The sequence below is a fragment of the Salmo salar genome, chromosome 03, assembly GCF_965601325.2.
Source record: "Salmo salar chromosome 03, fSalSal1, whole genome shotgun sequence".
Classification (NCBI taxonomy): domain Eukaryota; kingdom Metazoa; phylum Chordata; class Actinopteri; order Salmoniformes; family Salmonidae; genus Salmo; species Salmo salar.
Window position 1 is genome coordinate 46,724,659 of NC_138293.1, and position 20,904 is coordinate 46,745,562.

General features: G+C 44.8%; 1 protein-coding gene across 1 annotated transcript; it reads left to right on the plus strand.

The window, feature by feature from the left end:
• The first annotated feature begins 768 nt into the window (after positions 1 to 768).
• Positions 769 to 1,968, plus strand: ccl20a.3 (chemokine (C-C motif) ligand 20a, duplicate 3). The gene is made up of 4 exons (XM_014192103.3): positions 769 to 932; positions 1,082 to 1,196; positions 1,376 to 1,453; positions 1,559 to 1,968. Exons 1-4 carry the CDS (start codon positions 845 to 847, stop codon positions 1,593 to 1,595), a joined length of 318 nt encoding a protein of 105 aa, XP_014047578.1. The 5' UTR covers positions 769 to 844; the 3' UTR covers positions 1,596 to 1,968.
• Positions 1,969 to 20,904: the final 18,936 nt, after the last annotated feature.

Consider the following 20,904-nt stretch of genomic DNA (forward strand, 5'->3'; position numbering starts at 1 on the left):
AATACTGATACTTTGGTTTGGGTGCTGTCTAATTCTTTCTGCAAGCGGTTCAATTGCCAGTGCAAACAGGAGGGGGGAGAGGGGACTTCCCTGTCTTGTGCCCCTTTCTAAAGCAATTTTATCAGATAATGTATTATTTGTGTATATTTTAGCTTTAGGACATGTATATCATATTTTCATCAAATGTATTATTTCAGCTGGAAAGTTGAAAGCTTCCAAAGTTATTTAAACTTTACTTAACTGTTCTTAAGTCAATTAAGAACAAATTCTTATTTACAATGACGGCCTACCCCGGCCAAACTCTAACCCGGACGACGCCGGGCCAATTGTACACCGCCCTATGGGACTCCCAATTACAGGCAGTTGTGATACAGCCTGGAATCAAACCAGGGTCTGTAGTGATGCCTCTAGCACTGAGATGCAGTGCCTTAGACCGCTGCGCCACTCGATAGTCTATACTGTAAAAATGTTCAGTTGACACTTGGAAATATGTTTGACTAGCTCATAAAGGATCATAGGATAGAGTATCAACTCATTGTACTTTGTAGTACATTTTAACCATCTGAGGATAAATGTTTGAATAAACAAATAAAATTTGTGTTAAAACATCCCTTGTTGTCCCTCTTGAGTAATGTTGTTCCCTTTTTTGCTCAACGTGGGTTAGTGATGGGGAAATTCTTTCGTGGGACGTTGCCATTAAGGGGTGGGTAAGAAAGCCCATTCCACCTGCAGAAGGAGTATATATATAGAGTAGGACCTCACCCAGCCACTGAAGCTTTCTCTTTGAAGACAAGACAGCAGCTCAACTCAGCTCATTACTAACCACAGCATCACAGAAGAAGAAATGGCCCAGATGAGAGCCCCTGTGATTGTACTGCTGGTGCTACTGGCTTTGGGGCTCTTTGCTACGGAAACTTCTGCAGCTAAACGACGTAAATATTCTGCTGTGAAAGTTTTGTCTTAGTCTGTGTGTCTCTGTGTGTAATTACTGAAAAACAGAAATAAACAACTGGACAATTAGGGTAATATTTTGTGTTTCTCAACATTCCTCGTAAATCCTTTATTTGTTCCTTTTTGACAGCACGTCGTAGGAGAGGATGCTGTGAGAGTTATACTCTTCGTAAAATACCTTTCGCAGTTATCGAAGGCTATACCATACAGACCATATCAGAAACCTGCCGTATCTTTGCCATCATGTGAGTGTCTTTGGAGTATCTGATTGCATTGTATGGCAAGTAATAAAGCCAGAAGAATGCCATTATAGCTACTATAAATAGCATACTATACTGTAGTTTTAGCAATCAAACAATTATATAATGCTGTAAGTGTAAAAACAGAGAGTTGAAAATGAACTTATGCTTTATGTCTCTTCCAGATTCCACACTAAAAAGGGTAATGATGTGTGTGCAGACCCTGACCAGAACTGGGTGATAGAGCACGTCAGCCGACTGGGGTGAGAATCATTCTCATGAACAGAGAACTGTAAGACTAAAAGTGTGGTTGTAGCCGTGACAATACAAATTAATGATATCCATTTTACATGTTATATCTGTTTTAGGACCAAAGCGGCTCACATCAAGACCTCACAGGCCTAATCCAATGATGCCATTACAACTATCAGAGGGGGACTCAGGATATAAAGGAACAGTACGCAGTCAAAAACTGAACACAACACCTACTGTTAATCTTTCCTCTCAGCACCAAGAATCAAATCAATGACAAGGGTGTCACAAGACCCAGCTACCTGTTTCTTCTTAGTTCTATATTTTCTGGGGTGATTTTATGTACATATATGTTGTAAATATGAAGGATATTGTTATAACACATTTTTTTTATATACAAGAGGGTTATGATCTCATTGTAAGAGTGTCAGAAAATTCATACTTTGCATGTTTTTATTCATAAACTTTTGTTACTTCTGTTACATTTTTTCATCTATAATAAATGTCTTATATTTTACTAAGAATACTTACCTGTGTTTTCATCTTGTGTCTGGTGAAAGGAAGAGGAACCATGGAAAGCACAGTGACAGATAACAACAGATAAAGCAGATAGAGAAGATATTGTGTAGGCCTAGTTACTGTGTGAAGTGCACTACACCATGAGAGTTCACCAGTGGATGGATCACTTATAGTGCTTCTTATAAAGATAATCCTTGTATGCACTGTTAAAACAGAAAAACTCAAAACACCATGATCGTGTAGTGAAACCATGAAAGTAGTGCATCCTTAGCTGAGATCTGGTGTTTGGAGGGTGTTTGAATGTCACCCCAATGTAAGTGTTATAATACACAATGTATTTCAAAACAGAATGGAAGTACTCTGAAACACCGAAAGTGGTCCTTCAATTAGAATATTGGTGTGTTCTTGTTAGTACTGTGAAAACCATTGTTGGTGTTTTAGTGCATGTATAAGGCATCATCAAAACACAAAAATTATGTTTTCGCAGTCTCTCACAATCAAATGGTTTTAAATTGCAAAGGATTTATAGCGTAAATATTGATTGACGATAATTTCAGAGAATATTTAAATTAATTGTGGCGTACAGCAGGTCAGCCACCAGGGGAAGAATTGTAGAGGCCTGGTGACAGACGGAGTCTACATCACGAGCCGATGGCTCCCTCTGCTGGACGTGCCAGGTCTCGACGGGCTCTCCGGCCAGGACTAATTGTGGCTGATTGTGGTTAGTGAGTAATCAAGGGGCTGATTGCTCACCAGCTGGACGAGTCCCATAAAGCTGCCGGAAGGGCAGCACATGGGAGAGGGGACTGAGAGAAGAGACGTTGCTACTGTATAGTCGTGCTCAGTCCCAGGGATAACAGAGGGAGCTCAGTATTGTTCCCCACAGGATACAGCAAGACCCGGAGCCCAGAAGACGGTATCCCGGAGAAGGTCTTCTGGGGGAGACCTATTCTTTTCTTTTCGTTTGTTATTTAAATTAAACACCCTTGAAACTGAGCTAACCCAACTCTGTCCATGTCTGATCTGTGTAAACGTCTTGACCAAACCCCCTGGTCTGCCACAAGTGGTGGTGAACGCGGGCATTCTGATAACGTCGTCAGATCAGGGTTGACGTTTATGCAGCATCAGCATGGACGAGTTGATAGCTCAGTTCGTCCGGGACCAACAGGCACAACAGGCGGTTCAGGAACGAACGCTGGAGAAACAGGGGCTAGAAAATGTTCGCCACATTGAGGAAATCAGGAAGCTCCAAGGAGGAGCGTCTACTGAATCACATCCAAACCAGTTTTTAATCAAGCTAACAGAAGACGACCACATCGAAACATACCTCCGCACGTTTGAACGGACATCACTACGGGAAGGATGGCCAAGGCCGAAGTGGGCAAGTCTGCTGGCCCCGTTCCTCTCCGGGAATGCCCAAAAGGCATATTGGGACCTTAACGACAAACAAGCGGCTAACTACGATGGACTCAAATGGGAGATACTCAGCCACTACGGGTACAGCCTGGCCCATCGGGCCCAACTGTTCCACAACTGGAGGTTCGTGGCTGACGCATCCCCCCAAGCCCAGATGAGTGGCCTACTGCACGTCACCAGGGCATGGCTCCTAACCAACGTATCCACCCTCTCCATCCTGGATCGCTTCTTACGGGCACTACCCCACAACATGAAGAGAGCAGTGAGTCTATGCACGCCCCAGACCTTGGAGGGCCTCCTGGGAGCAGTGGAGACACATCAGAACACTGAGGCCCTGCTGAGTGGGAGCCGGGCCGATTTGGGGACCCGTCCGAGGGGACGGAAGGACAGCCCCACCCCTGTATACCCCGAACCAACAGCCAGCAGGGCCAAAAGGCCGCAGACCGGTGGAGAGATGGCTGGGGGAGAGCCGACCCGACCGGCCCCTGACGCCCCCTGGTAGATGGAGACCAAAGGAAGTGTTTTGAGTGTGACCTGGAATTGTCCGGCTCGAGAAGAGTCGATGCTGTCAGCAAGCCCTGGAGGCGAGGTGGGCTACGCAGTGAAGCACGTCACCTCCTGTTGGGCGCACCACGAACCAACGGCAACCATGGTCCCGGTGAAGGCTGACGGACACGACACGGAAGCTCTAGTAGACTCCAGAAGTATGGTTACGCTCGTAACCACGAGCCTGCTGAACCAGGGGACCGAATGTGGTAGGGAGATGTCCATTTCCAGTGTCCAAGGTGACACAAAGCGTTATCCAACCGTACGGGCTAATATCGTGACACCACAAGGGAGCTACAAAATGATGGTGGGTGCCATACCGGTGTCGCCGGTACCCCTCCTTGTGGGACGAGATTGTCCTCTGTTCATGGCACTGTGGAGGCACGACCTGAGGAAAAAGGTATGAGCTGGCCGAAGACGAGAGCGAGGACAACCCGTCGCCTGCACAGCCCGGAGCAAGCGGTTGACAAACCCAGATCTACGTGTCCAGAGTCGGAAGGGGCGCCGGAACCCGAACCCCTGGTGAACCACAGGAGGAGGAGCCCATCCTCCCCCGCCTCGATTTCAAGGGACCAGTCAAGACACCCACTGGGTGCCAGCTGAGGGGGACAATTACTGCCCAGTGGGAGGATACGAACTTGAAAGCCACCGCAGCCCATAGCGGTGGATGGACAGCTACTTCTGGGGGTGAGTGACTGGCGATACCCCCGCTTCCAAATCAAGAATAACCTTTTGTATCAGCTGTCGCGCCAATAGGGGGAACTTCGAGAGGTACTGTTGCTTCCCCGATGGTACGTGGGAACCGTTCTTCAGCTGGCTCACACCCACCTGTTGGGTGCGCACCTGGTAATGGAGAAGACCCGGGAACAGATCGCCACCTGGTTCCACTGGCCTGGGATGAGGAGGGCCGTGGAAGACTATTGTTGTAGCTGCCCGGAGTTTCAAATCACAGAGAGAATCCAGAGCATTGTCAGATTGTCCGTTTGTAATTTCAGAGTGTTTCGCTCTCAGAGCATTCATAGCACACAATGGACGCTCTGGCCAAGGAGTTATGGAAACCCAAAAAGTTCAAATCCTCTTATCCGGAACATATCTTAACACATTGTAATTATAATTTCTCACATGCTTTTTTCAAGTGTCAAATGTAATTTTCTTTACATGTGTTTTTTCACTTGTCCATTGTGTGCTTACAGGTGATTTAAACACTAGTAATACAAATGTTTTACTTGCTTTATTCAAGTGTCAAATGTTTTTTTTTTTTATTTCAACTTTATTTAACTAAGCAAGTCACAAATTATTATTTACAATGACGGCCTACCCCGGCCAAACCTTAACTCGGACGACGCTGGGCCAATTGTGCGCCGCTCTATGGGACGTGATTTTCTCACCTGTCCAGTGTGTGTTTACCGTGGATTAGAAAGCTTGTTATGGTCATTTTACAGGTGTTCAACACACCTGTCCAGTGTGCATTTACAGGGGATTAGAAAGCTTGTTATGGTCATTTACACGTGTTCATTACACCTGTCCAGTGTGCACTTACAGGGGATTAGAAAGCTTGTTATGGTCATTTACACGTGTTCATTACACCTGTCCAGTGTGCATTTACATGTGATAAGAACGCTTGTTATGGTCATTATATCCACCTAGCTCCCTGCACTAGGGAGATCGAGGGATGGGAACGACCCAGGGAGAAGGGGGTCGTTGTAGCGATTACAGCAATACAGCCTCGAGTCTACTTGGGTATGACGCTACAAGCTTGGCACACTTGTATTTGCAGATCCTCTCAAGCTCTGTCAGGTTGGATGGGGAGCGTTGCTGCACAGCTATTTTCAGGTCTCTATTTTCAAGTCCGGGCTCTGGTTGGGCCACTCAAGGACATTCAGAGACTTGTCCCGAAGCCACTCCTGCGTTGTCTTGGCTGTGTGCTTAGTGTCATTGTCTTGTTGGAAGGTGAACCGTCGCCCCAGTCTGAGGTCCTGAGCGCTATGGTACAGGTTTTCATTAAGGATCTCTCTGTACTTTTCTCAGTTTATCTTTGCCTCAATCCTGACTAGTCTCCCAGTCCCTGCCCCTGAAAAACATCCCCACAGCATGATGCTGTCACCACCATGCTTCACCATAGGGATGGTGACAGGTTTCATCCAGACGTGACGCTTGGCATTCAGGCCAAAGAGTTCAAGCTTGGTTTCATCAGACCAGAGAATCTTGTTTCTCATGGTCTGAAAATCTTTAGGTACCTTTTGACAAACTCCAAGTGGTCTGTCATGTGCCTTTTACTGAGAATTGTCCTCCGTCTTGCCACTGTACCATAAAGGCCTGATTGGTGGAGTGCCGCAGAGATGGTTGACCTTCTGGAAGGTTCTCCCATGTCCACAGAGGAACTCTAGAGCTCTGTCAGAGTGACTATCGGGTTCTTGGTCACCTCCCTGACCATTGCCCTTCTCCCCCGATTGCTCAGTTTGGCCGGGCGGCCAGCTCTTGGAAGAGTCTTGGCGGTCGCAAACTTCTTCCATTTAAGAATGATGGATGCCACTGTGTTCTTGGGGACCTTCAATGTTGCAGACATTTTTTGGTACATTTCCCCAGATCTGTGTGTCACGTCCTGACCAGTGAAAAGGGTCATTTGCCATAGTAGAATGGTCAGGGCGTGGCAGGGGGGTTGTTTTGTGTATTTTGGGTTTTTTTGGTTCAAGGGGAATTTGTTCTAGTTTTCATTTTCTATGCTTCGTTTTACAGGTTTGGCCGAGTATGGTTTCCAATCAGAGGCAGGTGTCTTTCGTTGTCTCTGATTGGAAGCCATACTTAGGCAGCCTGTTTTCCTTTGGGTTTTGTGGGTGGTTGTTTTCCGTTTAGTTGTTTTACCTGACGGAACTGTTGGTCGTTTGTTATTTTGTAAAGTGTATTCATTAAAGAAAGAAGAATGAGCACTATTCACGCTGTGCCTTGGTCTAATCCTTACGACGCCTGTGACAGAACCACCCACCATAAGAAGACCAAGCAGCATGGGAGGAGGTACGTTGAATCATGGATCTGGGAGGAAATCCTGGATGGGGCAGGACCGTGGACAAGGCCGGGAGAGTATCGCCGCCCGCTGGAGGAGATAGAGGCAGCGAAGGCGGAACGGCGTTACTGGGAGGAACGGCTGGAACGGCAAGAGGAGGCTGAGAGGCAGCCCCCAAAATTTATTTTGGGGGGGCATACCGGTAGTTTGGCTAGGTCAGGGGAGCCCTGACCTAACTTCCCGGGCGTACAGGAGAGAGCCGTGGAGCAAACCAGAGCCAATAAAGGAGTCAAGCGCTGAGTTCGACGTGAGATTCCGGGAAATTTTACTGGCGGAGAGGGCACTGCGGAGCGGACGTGCAGAGGGGCGAGAAATGCATTACGGGGTGATGCGCACTCTCGCCCATCCGCACGCACAGTCCGGTGTGGTCGGTACGGACTCCGCAGTGTTGCCAGGCGAGAGTTGGCCGGCAGCCAGGAAGAAGTGCGCCGGCTCAACGCATCTGGTCGCCAGTGCGTCTCCTCGGCCCAGTTTATCCTGCGCCTGCTCTACGCACGGCAGCCCTCATTACCCAGCACAGCCCAGTTCGCCCTGTGCCAGCGCTCCGCCCGTGCCGGGCTACAGTGACCATCCAGCCAGGACGGGGTGTGCCAGCTCTGAGCTCCAGACCTCCGGTGCGCCTCCACGGCCCAGTGTGCCTTGTGCCTGCTCTGCGCACCCAGTCTCCTGTGCGTCTCCCCAGTCTGGTGAGACCGGTTCCAGCTCCCCGTAGAAAGCCTCCAGTAATGATCCATGGCCCAGAGCCTGTAGGGTTAATCCATGGCACGAAGCCTCCAGTGATGATCCATGGCCCGGAGCCTGTAAGGATGATCCATGGCATGAAGCCTCCAGTGATGATCCATGGCCCGGAGCCTGTAGGGATGATCCATGGCACGAAGCCTCCAGTGATAATCCATGGCCCGGAGCCTCTCAGCCCAGAGTCTTCAGCGACGCCTCTCAGCCCAGAGTCTTCAGCGACGCCTCTCAGCCCAGAGTCTTCAGCGACGGTCTGCAGCCCAGAGTCTTCAGCAACGGTCTGCAGCCCAGAGCCTTCGGTAACGGTCTGTAGCCCAGAGCCTCCAGCGGTGGTCGGCAGCGCAGAACAGGGGCTACGCCCGGAGCCAGAGCCACCTCCGTAGCTGGAGGATTGGCGGAAGGGCTTGGGGTGTAGCACAGGAACCGTCGTCGACAGTGGCTACCCTCCCTTCCCTCCCTTTAGGTTTGGGGTTGTTTTTGTGGGTTTTTGTTTGGGGTGCAGTCGGGGTCTGCACCTTCGGGGGGGGATACTGTCACGTCCTGACCAGTGAAAAGGGTCATTTGCCATAGTAGAATGGTCAGGGCGTGGCAGGGGGGTTGTTTTGTGTATTTTGGGGTTTTTTGGTTCAAGGGGAATTTGTTCTAGTTTTCATTTTCTATGCTTCGTTTCACAGGTTTGGCCGAGTATGGTTTCCAATCAGAGGCAGGTGTCTTTCGTTGTCTCTGATTGGAAGCCATACTTAGGCAGCCTGTTTGCTTTTGGGTTTTGTGGTGGTTATTTTGCGTTTAGTTGTTTTACCTGACGGAACTGTTGGTCGTTTGTTATTTTGTAAAGTGTATTCATTAAAGAAAGAAGAATGAGCACTATTCATGCTGCGCCTTGGTCTAATTCTTACGACGCCTGTGACACTGTGCCTCTACACAATCCTGTCTCGGAGCTCTAAGGACAATTTCTTCGACATCATGGCTTGGTTTTTGCTCTGACATGCATTGTCAACTGTGGGACCTTAGATAGACAGGTTTGTGCCTTTCCAAATCATGTCCAATCAATTGAATTTACCACAGGTGGATTCCAATGAAGTTGTAGAAACATCTCAAGGATGATCAATGGAAACAGGATGCACATAAAGGCTTCGTCATTCATAAAGGTCATGTTAAATGACTGATATTATCTCATAGAAGAAAACGTAGACGATCTCCTAAGCCCGGCTTAACCTCAGACCTTATTTTCAGCGTTTAGTCATATGTCATATTTCTACCATTGTAACATTTACATTTTGGTAATTTAGCAGACACACTGGTATTATTTAGCTAAATACATATAACTCACATCTCTGGGCCATCTTTTAGCATTTTCCTCACATTAACACACATTTTCAACCCTTGTTGCTCTTACTTGAAAATAGACTGCTGTGACTGATTTTACACTAAATCTACATATGATGACTCTATGAAACTTTTCCAATGGGAATGTTGGTGTAGTTATCATCTTGGCTACCATGTGATAATGAAGCACATCCCAATACTGGCCATTCTGTCTCAATATATCCCAAAATGCATAGAGGTATGACTTTTGACCTCCATTAACATTTCAATTATTACATACGTTCATTTGTGTTGTATTATCAAATGAATAACATATCAATTGCCTTATTTTGGTACTGGTACTCCTTGTATATACCTCGTTATTGTTTTTATTGTGTTACTATTTCTTTTTTATTTAGCAAATATTTATCTTACTTTTTAGCTCTGCTTTGGTGGGAAATGGGCTCATAAGTATGCATTTCACAGTAAAGTCTACACCTGTTGTATTCGGCACATAATAATCTTTTATTTTGCAACGATTGTTCCCTGATAATACAAAATTACATTTCATACCCCCTATCCTCTTGACCCAAATAACCAATGCCAGTGATAACCACATTTAGATTAGTCACATGCACTGGGTCTCAGGTGTAGTTGCAGGGCACAGTGAAATACTTCAACGCCCTGCTCCAACAGAGCATGAGTGAAACAATAAAAAATAAATATATTATAATTTTGTATCCTCCCATAAGTAGTTACCATACCAGAATATGACCCACAGACATGGACCTTTGTGAAAATCATCATAAAACTTTATCACCCCGTCACGTCTACTCCCGCTCCCCCTCACTTGCGCTCGTTGTCACCAGTTCATTCATTATTACGCATACCTGTGTCATGACATTGCCCTCTCTCTGGGAACAGGGAGCACAGTTGACCCCCTCCCCCTTGCACCATCCCCCTACCTATCTCTCCCTACCCAGGCCCTGTCAAGGCGGTCGTAAATTCCAAAGGAAATGTCCTGCCTAACAGGCCCAGTTGAGACAGAGAGGGGTTTCATAGAGAGACAAGGAAATTCTTCCAACTCACAGAATTGGGGAACCGAACGACATTTATGTTCTGGAGAAGGTATAAAAGATCGGTGAAGAATCCAGCTACGAGCTATTCCGCTTGGTACAATTGTGTGATACTCAGAAGAGACAATATAGCCATATTACCATAAAACTGTTTATATAATAGCCTCAGCTATGGGACTTGCATCTAAATGGTTGTATAAAATGTATTAATAAGGATAAAGCTATTTGGAATACGTTGAGATGCTATGTACTGATGTTAATGTGATAGAATGTATTTCTGTTCAAAGCTTAAATCAGTCATCGGCACGCCCCCCAGGGACACAGACAGGACCAGGCGTCATGTGACTTATCCTGTTCTATGTTCATGAATAAAACCCCCACCCTGATTTTCTTTCATCAGACCAGCTTACCTCAGAAGAGAGAGCCAAGGTTTGACCATCCAATTCCTCTACTGAAAGTTAACTATACCACGTGGTTAAACTTTTAGACTATCGAGACCAACAGAATAATAACAAGTCTTTGATATTAATTAATAGTCTGCAGCTAGAAATTATATCATTGAACGCGAAGACCGACAAAACATCCATTCTATAACGACATTAATGAATGTCGCTTTGAAAGATCCATTCTAACCGAGAGAGAGAGAGAGAGAACAGGACAAAAACTCTCCAACAAAGATCCCGACAACACACTGAGCGTAAATATATATTGATTGCAATTGTTCCCGAATGAGTGAGCGTTCATGTGCAAAGGATTAGCATATCAATTGTTAATATTTATCAACTCTGTAGTGTCTTCTCAGCTGCCCTTTATGACCCTTTGTTTAACAAGACACCAGCCATGCCTGTTTAGCCCACTAGGGCACATTACTCTACCAATTCTTTGTGACGATAATTACTGTTTGTATGCTTTCTGTGAATTACTTAGTTTAGTAAATAAATGATTTTAAGACAATTGATGTATGGATGACTTTAGTAAAGGCTGGATTCGTGCAGATACAACAATTTACGACATTTGGAATGAGACTGGACGCGAGGTAAAATACACCATTTAAACCAGAAGATAATCGGCCTATACTATAATATAATATAATATAATATAGAATGTTATAATATAGGAAAGTTATATTAGGAAAATTATAACTTTGTAATCTGAATATTTTCCTTGGTGCCCCGATCTCCTAGTTAATTACAATTAAACGATTAATCAGTTTAATCGTGTGATAATAATTACAGGGAGTTATTTGATAAACATGTCTTCAAGTTAATGGTGCCCAAAGACACGACACCTGCCAACATCTTTATGCGCACCTGCGCCTCATGAGACTTACCTGGACTCCATCACCTTCCTGATTACCTCCCCTATATACCTCCCCTTGGTTCTGTCCTGAGGTGTTATTATTTCTGTTTCATGTCTGTACGCTACTCATGTTTCTTGTTTTGTTCCATGTTCGTTTATTTATAAAATTCACTCCCTGTACTTGCTTCCCGACTATTAGCGTACACGTTACAACCCCAAGGTGGACAAATAAGTGAAACAGTTTTGGGATGCTTACAGTGACTCAAATTAAGAAAATGATTTTTGTCATGTCTGTCCTTGTCCGGCAGTGTGTAGTCCATATTTTTCTCTATGTGTGTTTAATATGCATTTTTCTGCTGTTAAATTAGAATCCATTCAGTTTATGTATAATGTGAGCAATACAAAGTCTATTGTCATTGATATCATAAAAGTGTGCTAGTGGTTAGTTGAATGACTGACAAAAAGCTCTACACAGACTCCCAGTGATGACAATGCAATTCTAGAGCTTCATCCTAAGATTTGAGTTGATCGTTTTTCATTTTAATTAGCAATCCATCATTTTTCCTTGTCTGAAGTATCAAGTTGTACGTCCATTTTAATGACACTTTCCATCCACCTGATGGGGTTATTTTGAGAAAAGATCGGGTCACTATCAGAGGCCTCATGATGGTGTGTCCTTTTTCTAGGAGTTGAGGGAGACTCTGGCAACAATGGAGGTGGTGTCATAAGGGTACTTGTGTCAAATTATACACTTTTATTCTGAGGTCTTGTCTGACAAGCTGTGAAAATAGTAAATTAATAGTGAATGTAATGGTTTTTGGAGGTTGCTAAACCATTGCTAGACATGTTATGATACCCACCTGCTCCTTCTGGTAGGTCCTGGCATCCACACAATTTTTTTAAACCTTTATTTAACTAGGCAAGTAAGTTAAGAACAAGTTCTTATTTACAATGATTGCCTACCCCGGTCAAACCCTCCCCTAACGACACTGGGCCAATTGTGCGCCTCCCTATAGGACTCCCCATCATGGCCAGTTGTGATACAGCCCAGAATCGAACCAGGGTCTGTAGTGACACCTCTAGCACTACAATGCAGTGCCTTAGACCGCTGCACCACTCGGGAGCCTGACCAGGGAATCACTCTAGCACCCAATTATGCACTTTGTCAGGCAGAAAAACAGGGTCAGCGATTGTCATCCTCCCTCAATTATAAACATAGCTCGAGAAATAACATAATCTCATTTGGAATATAATTATATTCTTTACAGATGTAGACTGACTGGCTCCAAATTGGATAAGATTCAGGTTGGTGACGCTGTTACACTATGCAACCAACTTTGACATGTTTTGCTATCGCCCTCGGGTTGGTTTGAATTTGTTGCTGCTAGTTGTAGTCGGACATGAGTTAGCTATACCACCATACAGTAGCTGCATTCAATATTTATTTGTGGCCTAGACATGGGTTACACCTCAGAGGCTAATGACTGTTTCATCTAAATTACACTAGCTCCACAATAAAATAGGGTGCAGGCCAGGCAGCAGGCTGTTAGCCAGCCTGCCAGCTTAGTGGAGTCTGCCACTAGCACAGTCAGTGTAGTCAGCTCAGCTATCCCCATTGAGACCGTGTCTGTGCCTCGATCTAGGTGGGCTAAATTAAAAATGGCGGTGTTCACTTTAGCAATCTCACTAGTATAAAGACCTCCTCCATTCCTGCCATTATTGAAAGAGATTGTGATACCTCACATCTCAAAATTGGGTTACTTAATGTTAGATCCCTCACTTCCAAGGCAGTTATAGTCAATGAACTAATTACTGATCATAATCTTGATGCGATTGGCCTGACTGAAACATGGCTTAAGCCTAATGAATTTACTGTGTTAAATGAGGCCTCACCCCCTGGTTACACTAGTGACCATACCCCCCGTGCATCTGGCAAAGGCGGAGGTGTTGCTAACATTTACGATAGCAAATTTCAATTTACAAAAAAAAAAACAATGACGTTTTCGTCTTTTGAGCTTCTAGTCATGAAATCTATGCAGCCTACTCACTCACTTTTTATAGCTACTGTTTACAGGCCTCCTGGGCCATATGCAGTGTTCCTCACTGAGTTCCCTGAATTCCTATCGGATCTTGTAGTCATAGCAGATAATATTCTAATTTTTGGTGACTTTAACATTCACATGGAAAAGTCCACAGACCCACTCCAAAAGGCTTTCGGAGCCATCATCGACTCAGTGGGTTTTGTCCAACATGTCTCTGGACCTACTCACTGCCACAGTCATACTCTGGACCTAGTTTTGTCTCATGGAATAAATGTTGTGGATCTTAATGTTTTTCCTCATAATCCTGGATTATCGGACCACCATTTTATTGCGTTTGCAATCGCAACAAATAATCTGCTCAGACCCCAACCAAGGAGCATTAAAAGTCGTGCTATAAATTCTCAGACAACCCAAAGATTCCTTGATGCCCTTCCAGACTCCCTCTGCCTACCCAAGGACGTCAGAGGACAAAAATCAGTTAACCACCTAACCGAGGAACTCAATTTAACCTTGCGCAATACCCTAGATGCAGTTGCACCCCTAAAAATTAAAAACATCTGTCATAAGAAACTAGCTCCCTGGTATACAGAAAATACACGAGCTCTGAAGCAAGCTTCCAGAAAATTGGAACGGAAATGGCGCCACACCAAACTGGAAGTCTTCCGACTAGCTTGGAAAGACAGTACCGTGCAGTATCGAAGAGCCCTCACTGCTGCTCGATCATCCTATTTTTCCAACTTAATTGAGGAAAATAAGAACAATCTGAAATTTATTTTTGATACTGTAGCAAAGCTAACTAAAAAGCAGCCTTCGCAAATGGAGGATGGCTTTCACTTCAGCAGTAATACATTTATGAACTTCTTTGAGGAAAAGATCATGATCATTAGAAAGCAAATTACGGACTCCTCTTTAAATCTGGGTATTCCTCCAAAGCTCCATTGTCCTGAGTCTACACAACTCTGCCAGGACCTAGGATCAAGGGAGATACTAAAGTGTTTTAGTACTATATCTCTTGACACAATGATGAAAATAATCATGGCCTCCAAACCCTCAAGCTGCATACTGGACCCTATTCCAACTAAACTACTGAAAGAGCTGCTTCCTGTGCTTGGCCCTCCTATGTTGAACATAATAAATGGCTCTCTATCCACCGGATGTGTACCAAGCTCACTAAAAGTGGCAGTAATAAAGCCTCTCTTGAAAAAGCCGAATCTTGACCCAGAAATTATTAAAAAAACTATCGGCCTATATCAAATCTTCCATTCCTCTCAAACATTTTTGAAAAAGCTGTTGCACAGCAACTCACTGCCTTCCTGAAGACAAACAATGTATACGAAATGCTTCAGTCTGGTTTTAGACCCCATCATAGCACTGAGACTGCACTTGTGAAGGTGGTAAATGACCTTTTAATGACGTCAGACCGAGGCTCTGCATCTGTCCTCGTGCTCCTAGATCTTAGTGCCGCTTTTGATACCATCGATCACCACATTCTTTTGGAGAGATTGGAAACCCAAATTGGTCTACATGGACAAGTTCTGGCCTGGTTTAGATCTTATCTGTCGGAAAGATAGCAGTTTGTCTCTGTGAATGGTTTGTCCTCTGACAAATCAATTGTAAATTTCGGTGTTCCTCAAGGTTCCGTTTTAGGACCACTATTGTTTTCACTATATATTTTACCTCTTGGGGATGTCATTCGAAAATATAATGTTAAATTTCACTGCTATGCGGACGACACACAGCTGTACATTTCAATGAAAGCCCCAAAATTGCCCTCGCTAGAAGCCTGTGTTTCAGACATAAAGAAGTGGATGGCTGCAAACTTTCTACTTTTAAACTCGGACAAAACAGAGATGCTTGTTCTAGGTCCCAAGAAACAAAGAGATCTTCTGTTGAATCTGACAATTAATCTGGATGGTTGTACAGTCGTCTCAAATAAAACTGTGAAGGACCTCGGCGTTACTCTGGACCCTGATCTCTCTTTTGAAGAACATATCAAGACTGTTTCAAGGACAGCTTTTTTCCATCTACGTAACATTGCAAAAATCAGAAACTTTCTGTACAAAAATGACGCAGAAAAATTAAAAATTACTCCATGCTTTTGTTACTTCTAGGCTGGACTACTGCAATGCTCTACTTTCCGGCTACCCGGGTAAAGCACTAAACAAACTTCAGTTAGTGCTAAATACGGCTGCTAGAATCCTGACTAGAACCAAAAAATTTGATCATATTACTCCAGTGCTAGCCTCCCTACACTGGCTTCCTGTTAAGGCAAGGGCTGATTTCAAGGTTTTACTGCTAACCTACAAAGCATTACATGGGCTTGCTCCTACCTATCTTTCCGATTTGGTCCTGCCGTACATACCTACACGTACGCTACGGTCACAAGACGCAGGCCTCCTAATTGTCCTTAGAATTTCTAAGCAAACGGCTGGAGGTAGGGCTTTCTCCTATAGAGCTCCATTTTTATGGAATGGTCTGCCTACCAATGTGAGAGACGCAGACTCAGTCTCAACCTTTAAGTCTTTACTGAAGACTTATCTCTTCAGTAGGTCCTATGATTAAGTATAGTCTGGCCCAGGAGTGTGAAGGTGAACGGAAAGGCTGGAGCAACGAACCGCCCTTGCTGTCTCTGCCTTGCCGGTTCCCCTCTTTCCACTGGGATTCTCTGCCTCTAACCCTATTACAGGGGCTGAGTCACTGGCTTACTGGTGTTCTTCCATGCCGTCCATGGGAGGGGTGCGTCACTTGAGTGGGTTGAGTCACTGACGTGGTCTTCCTGTCTGGGTTGGCGCCCCCCCTTGGGTTGTGCCATGGCGGAGATCGTTGTGGGCTATACTCGGCCTTGTCTTAGGACGGCAAAGTGGGTGGGGTTATATCCTGCCTGTTTGGCCCTGTCCGGGGGTATCATCGGATGGGGCCACAGTGTCTCCTGACCCCTCCTGTCTCAGCCTCCAGTATTTATGCTGCAGTAGTTTATGTGTCGGGGGGCTAGGGTCAGTCTGTTACATCTGGAGTATTTCTCTTGTCTTATCCGGTGTCCTGTGTGAATTTAAATATGCTCTCTCTAATTCTCTCTTTCTCTCTTTCTGTCTTTCTCTCGGAGGACCTGAGCCCTAGGACCATGCCTCAGGACTACCTGGTATGATGACTCTTTGCTGTCCCCAGTCCACCTGGCCGTGCTGCTGCTCCAGTTTCAACTGTTCTGCCTGCGGCTATGGAACCCTGACCTGTTCACCGGACGTGCTTGTTGCACCCTCGACAACTACTATGATTATTATTATTTGACCATGCTGGTCATTTATGAACATTTTAACATCTTGACCATGTTCTGTTATAATATCCACCCTGCACAGCCAGAAGAGGACTGGCCACCCCTCATAGCCTGGTTCCTCTCTAGGTTTCTTCCTAGGTTTTTGGCCTTTCTAGGGAGTTTTTCCTAGGGAGTTTTTCCTAGCCACTATGCTTCTTTCACATGCATTGCTTGCTGTTTGGGGTTTTAGGCTGGGTTTCTGTACAGCACTTTGAGATATCAGCTGATGTACGAAGGGCTATATAAATACATTTGATTTGATTTGATTTGATTTGACTAATGCAGAGTGATATGGAAATACGATGACATTGCTGAAGTAGGCAAATCATTTGTAGGAAACAACTTTGCCATATTATGATGTTGTCAAATTTACTTTAGAGAGATTTCAATCTTGGCATAACTGTTACTAGCAAATTTGATCAAAAATAACTAGCAATACTAATACGGTTGTCAAGATGTGTGTGTAGGTGGCAGAGAAGTCAAGCGCAGGAGAAACAAGCTTGGTGGAACTGGAGTAGTTTAATAAAGTAAAACAAACTCCAAAAACCAAAGTACAAAAACAAAGGAAACATGGGCACCAAAAATGACAACACGCACAAAACAACAAACAATCTCTGACAAGGACATGAGGGGAAACAAAGGGTTAAATACACAACATGTAATGAATGGGAATTGGAACCAGGTGTGTAGGAAGACAAGACAAAACCAATGGATAATGAAAAATGGATCAATGATGGCTAGAAGACCGGTGACGTCGACCCCCGAGCACCGCCCGAACAAGGAGGGGCATCGACTTCGGGAGAAGTCGTGACAACGGTGGTCCCCGCAATCTTAGTTAGCTGGCTTAAGTTATCCTGCATCTAAAGTTAATCTGGCGACATCACAATCATGAGAAAAGGTTTTCCTATTAATTATTTGCCTTCTTGTGAAATGTTATCGTGTTTCCTAGCCAAATCTAAGTCATATTGAGGCAGGCTAACGTTAGCCAGCTAGCTAGTTTCAAATGTCGGTGATCCTTTGAACACGTTGGATGGGGGCGATGAAAGAAAGGATCCCCATTCAATGAAGGGAAGCGAAGTGGACAGAGGGGCGATTTGCACTTGGAGCTTGGCAAAAGGGAGCATGATTTGTTGACACAATTGTAATCCAAACCCAACCTTAATTTACTTGTTGTGACACACTGAGGTTCCAAACTCCATTTTAGACAATACTGACTTCATGACTATAATTATCCTATTTAAACTTTGTAGTCAATTTTGACTCATCTCGATGCCACAGGCCATTTCAAAAGGATTAATTGATTTATAGGGGCTGTCGCTCCTAAACATTGGTGGCAGCTCAGTTGCCACTAGTTCCATTTCAGTCAGTCAACTTCATTACAACATACTATGGGGAGTCGCACTCTTGCGACTTCGGTCGAAAGATCTACAATCAAGCCTGACAAGGCCAGGTGATAAGGTGAGGCTTGGATTCATTCCTTCAATTATTCCGCTCTTCACCTCGGTGCAAACAGGAACGATTCACACTACTAAAACAAACAATTAGTTATTCTTCAATTTGCTGGTGCACTGAGTAAGATGGCTAAGAAAACGACCGAGACGGTGTTGCCTAAGACGGGTTCGGGGTTAAGCACATGCCCCCAGAGTCATGCGGTTATAGCATTTCTCTGAAAGATACTCCCAATCTATGAGCAGTTTGTCTTGGCTTGGATCACACTCAGGCGGCCCTCGCTCGACCCAGTCCTGTGCACCAGTCCATGTGCACATTGTTACGCACTACGTGCAAACTCCCTGGAAAGACGTGTAGCATTCTTGAGGAAGCTTGTAATTACCAATGGCGACTTTCCCCAGATGCCGGTACCTCGGCTGGGAGCAAGGCACAGGAAGCAGAGATTGATTGGGTGATCAGAGCAAATATCTGGTCTGCTTGGACGTGGGGTTGTTTGGCCCCGCATCGCTCAAAATCTTCCTTTTTGGGGAGTTTTTCCTTGAAGTCTTCTTTGCTTGCTGCTTTGGGTGTTTGGGCCAGAGTTGCTTATAAGCATGTTGTTATAGATGCATTTGAAATGGAAACATTTAGATACAGTATATTGTCATTTACAATAGCTATCTAAAGATTGCAAAATGAAGAGCAGCAAACAACAACAGCACTGAGATGTAGGGCCCTGCACGAGCATGAATTTTAATGCCCCTGACACCCCAGGCCCTACTCTACCCAGCCACGAATGCTTCTGCCAAATTTAAGGCCCGGCCTGAAGCCAAAAATCAAAAAGTTAGTAAATCGATTTCCTGCTCCTCTATATCTGTCACTTGCTCCCTGCAATCAGCTTGTTCTGCATGTGCTCTGCTCTTATCGGCTCTGAGTATATAAGTATCCATAGCAACGGCTGCACTTGGGCTGCTCAATTAAGAGACATGAGACAACAGTAAACAATTAGCTACATTTTGTCACTCTAAAGTCAGGTTGAAGCATTTCTGACACCATGTTATGATCTTAGTATCAAGAATCAAGGTAAGACCCAGACACGTCGAATTGACAATGGTTTAATATTCCAGCAGGGGCAGGCAATAGACAGGTCAAGGCAGGCAGGTGTCAGTAAACCAGAGGTGGGGCAACGGTACTGGGCGGCAGGCAGGTTCAGGGTCAGGTTAGGCAGAGTGGTCAGGCAGGTGGGCTCAGAGTCAGGACAGGCAAGGGTCAAAACCAGGAGTGCGAGAAAAAGAGAGACTGGGAAAAGCAGGAGCTGAGAACAAAAACCCTGGTTGACTTTTCAAACAAGAAGAGCTGGCAATGGACAAACAGAGAACACAGGTATAAATACACAAGGGATAACGGGGAAGATGGGCGACATCTGGAAGGGAGTGGAGACAATCACAAGGACAGGTGAAACAGATCAGGATGTGACACTTAGTCAGCTATGACTGTACTGCGCAGCAGAGCACACGTAAATGGCTCAGGTTCAAAATGTTAGTGATCAATTTAGTGATCTCTGAGCCCTGCGTGTACCCCAATTATTGATGAAAAACAGGCCCGACCCGGCCCTAACCCGATGTATAATGTCTTGAATAGCAGAGCTCTACTGAGTTGTCAATCACTGGTTAATTCCCATATTCCCAACTGTCACAAAACACACTATTATCTCAATTATCGAAGCAGTAAAATTTCAGTTCATGCAGGACCATGGAATTCCCTCACTAAAAATATTTTTCTGTTGTTGTCATGCCTAAGAGGTACAAAGGTTATTTGAAGGTTTTACTAAAATAATAGACGTCAAGAGAAGAATGCTTAAGGGAGGTGAAGGTGGACACTGGAAAGAGACAGTATAAATTATTATTATCTCGCTCTCTTTACTGACTGCTAAGATTTTTCAAGTGGATATAAATGACTCTGCCATATTGATTTATCACCACGTTTCATTATTGTAATTTAACCAGACTGCTGCAGGATTGTGCAGGGAATTGCTGTAGTACAGGCCACCAACACTAGATGGTAGTATAGTACCATTGCATTAGGCCTGATAGGTTGGCCATGTTGGGTTCAGTACTACCCCTCAGTCATTTTTTGTTTCAAGTACCAACATCACAAAATGGACTGTATTCTATTCATGCCCTGGTTCCCTTCTAGCAGTCCCCAATGTTAGAAAATAATATGTGAACGATTGTGGATAAAGGATCAGTCTGGTGAATAGGGCGCTGCTCAACACATTTTTTTTAATGTATTTATTTAACCAGGCAAGTCAGTTAAGAATAAATTATTATTTACAATGACAGCCTACCTCTGCCAAACCCTAACTCGGACGACGCTGGGCCAATTGTGTGCTGCCCCAAGGGACTCCCAATCACAGCCAGTTGTGATACAGCCCATAATTGAACAACTGTCTGTAGTGACGCCTCTGGCTCTGAGATGCAGTGCCTTAGACCGCTGCGCCACTCGGGAGCTCCTAATCACTTCCATCTTCATCTTTGGACACATGTTGATGCCTGGCTGGTGAATAATGTGGTGACTGCCAAGGAGTTTGGACAAGTTTTCGACCTTCTCAAACTAGATACTTTAGTATTTAGCTGTAAATGTCAGCGAATAATTGAAGAGGGGCCAAACTATACTAGCCACCATCATTGTAAGAGAGGGACCATCTCTACAGTGGCCACGTTCC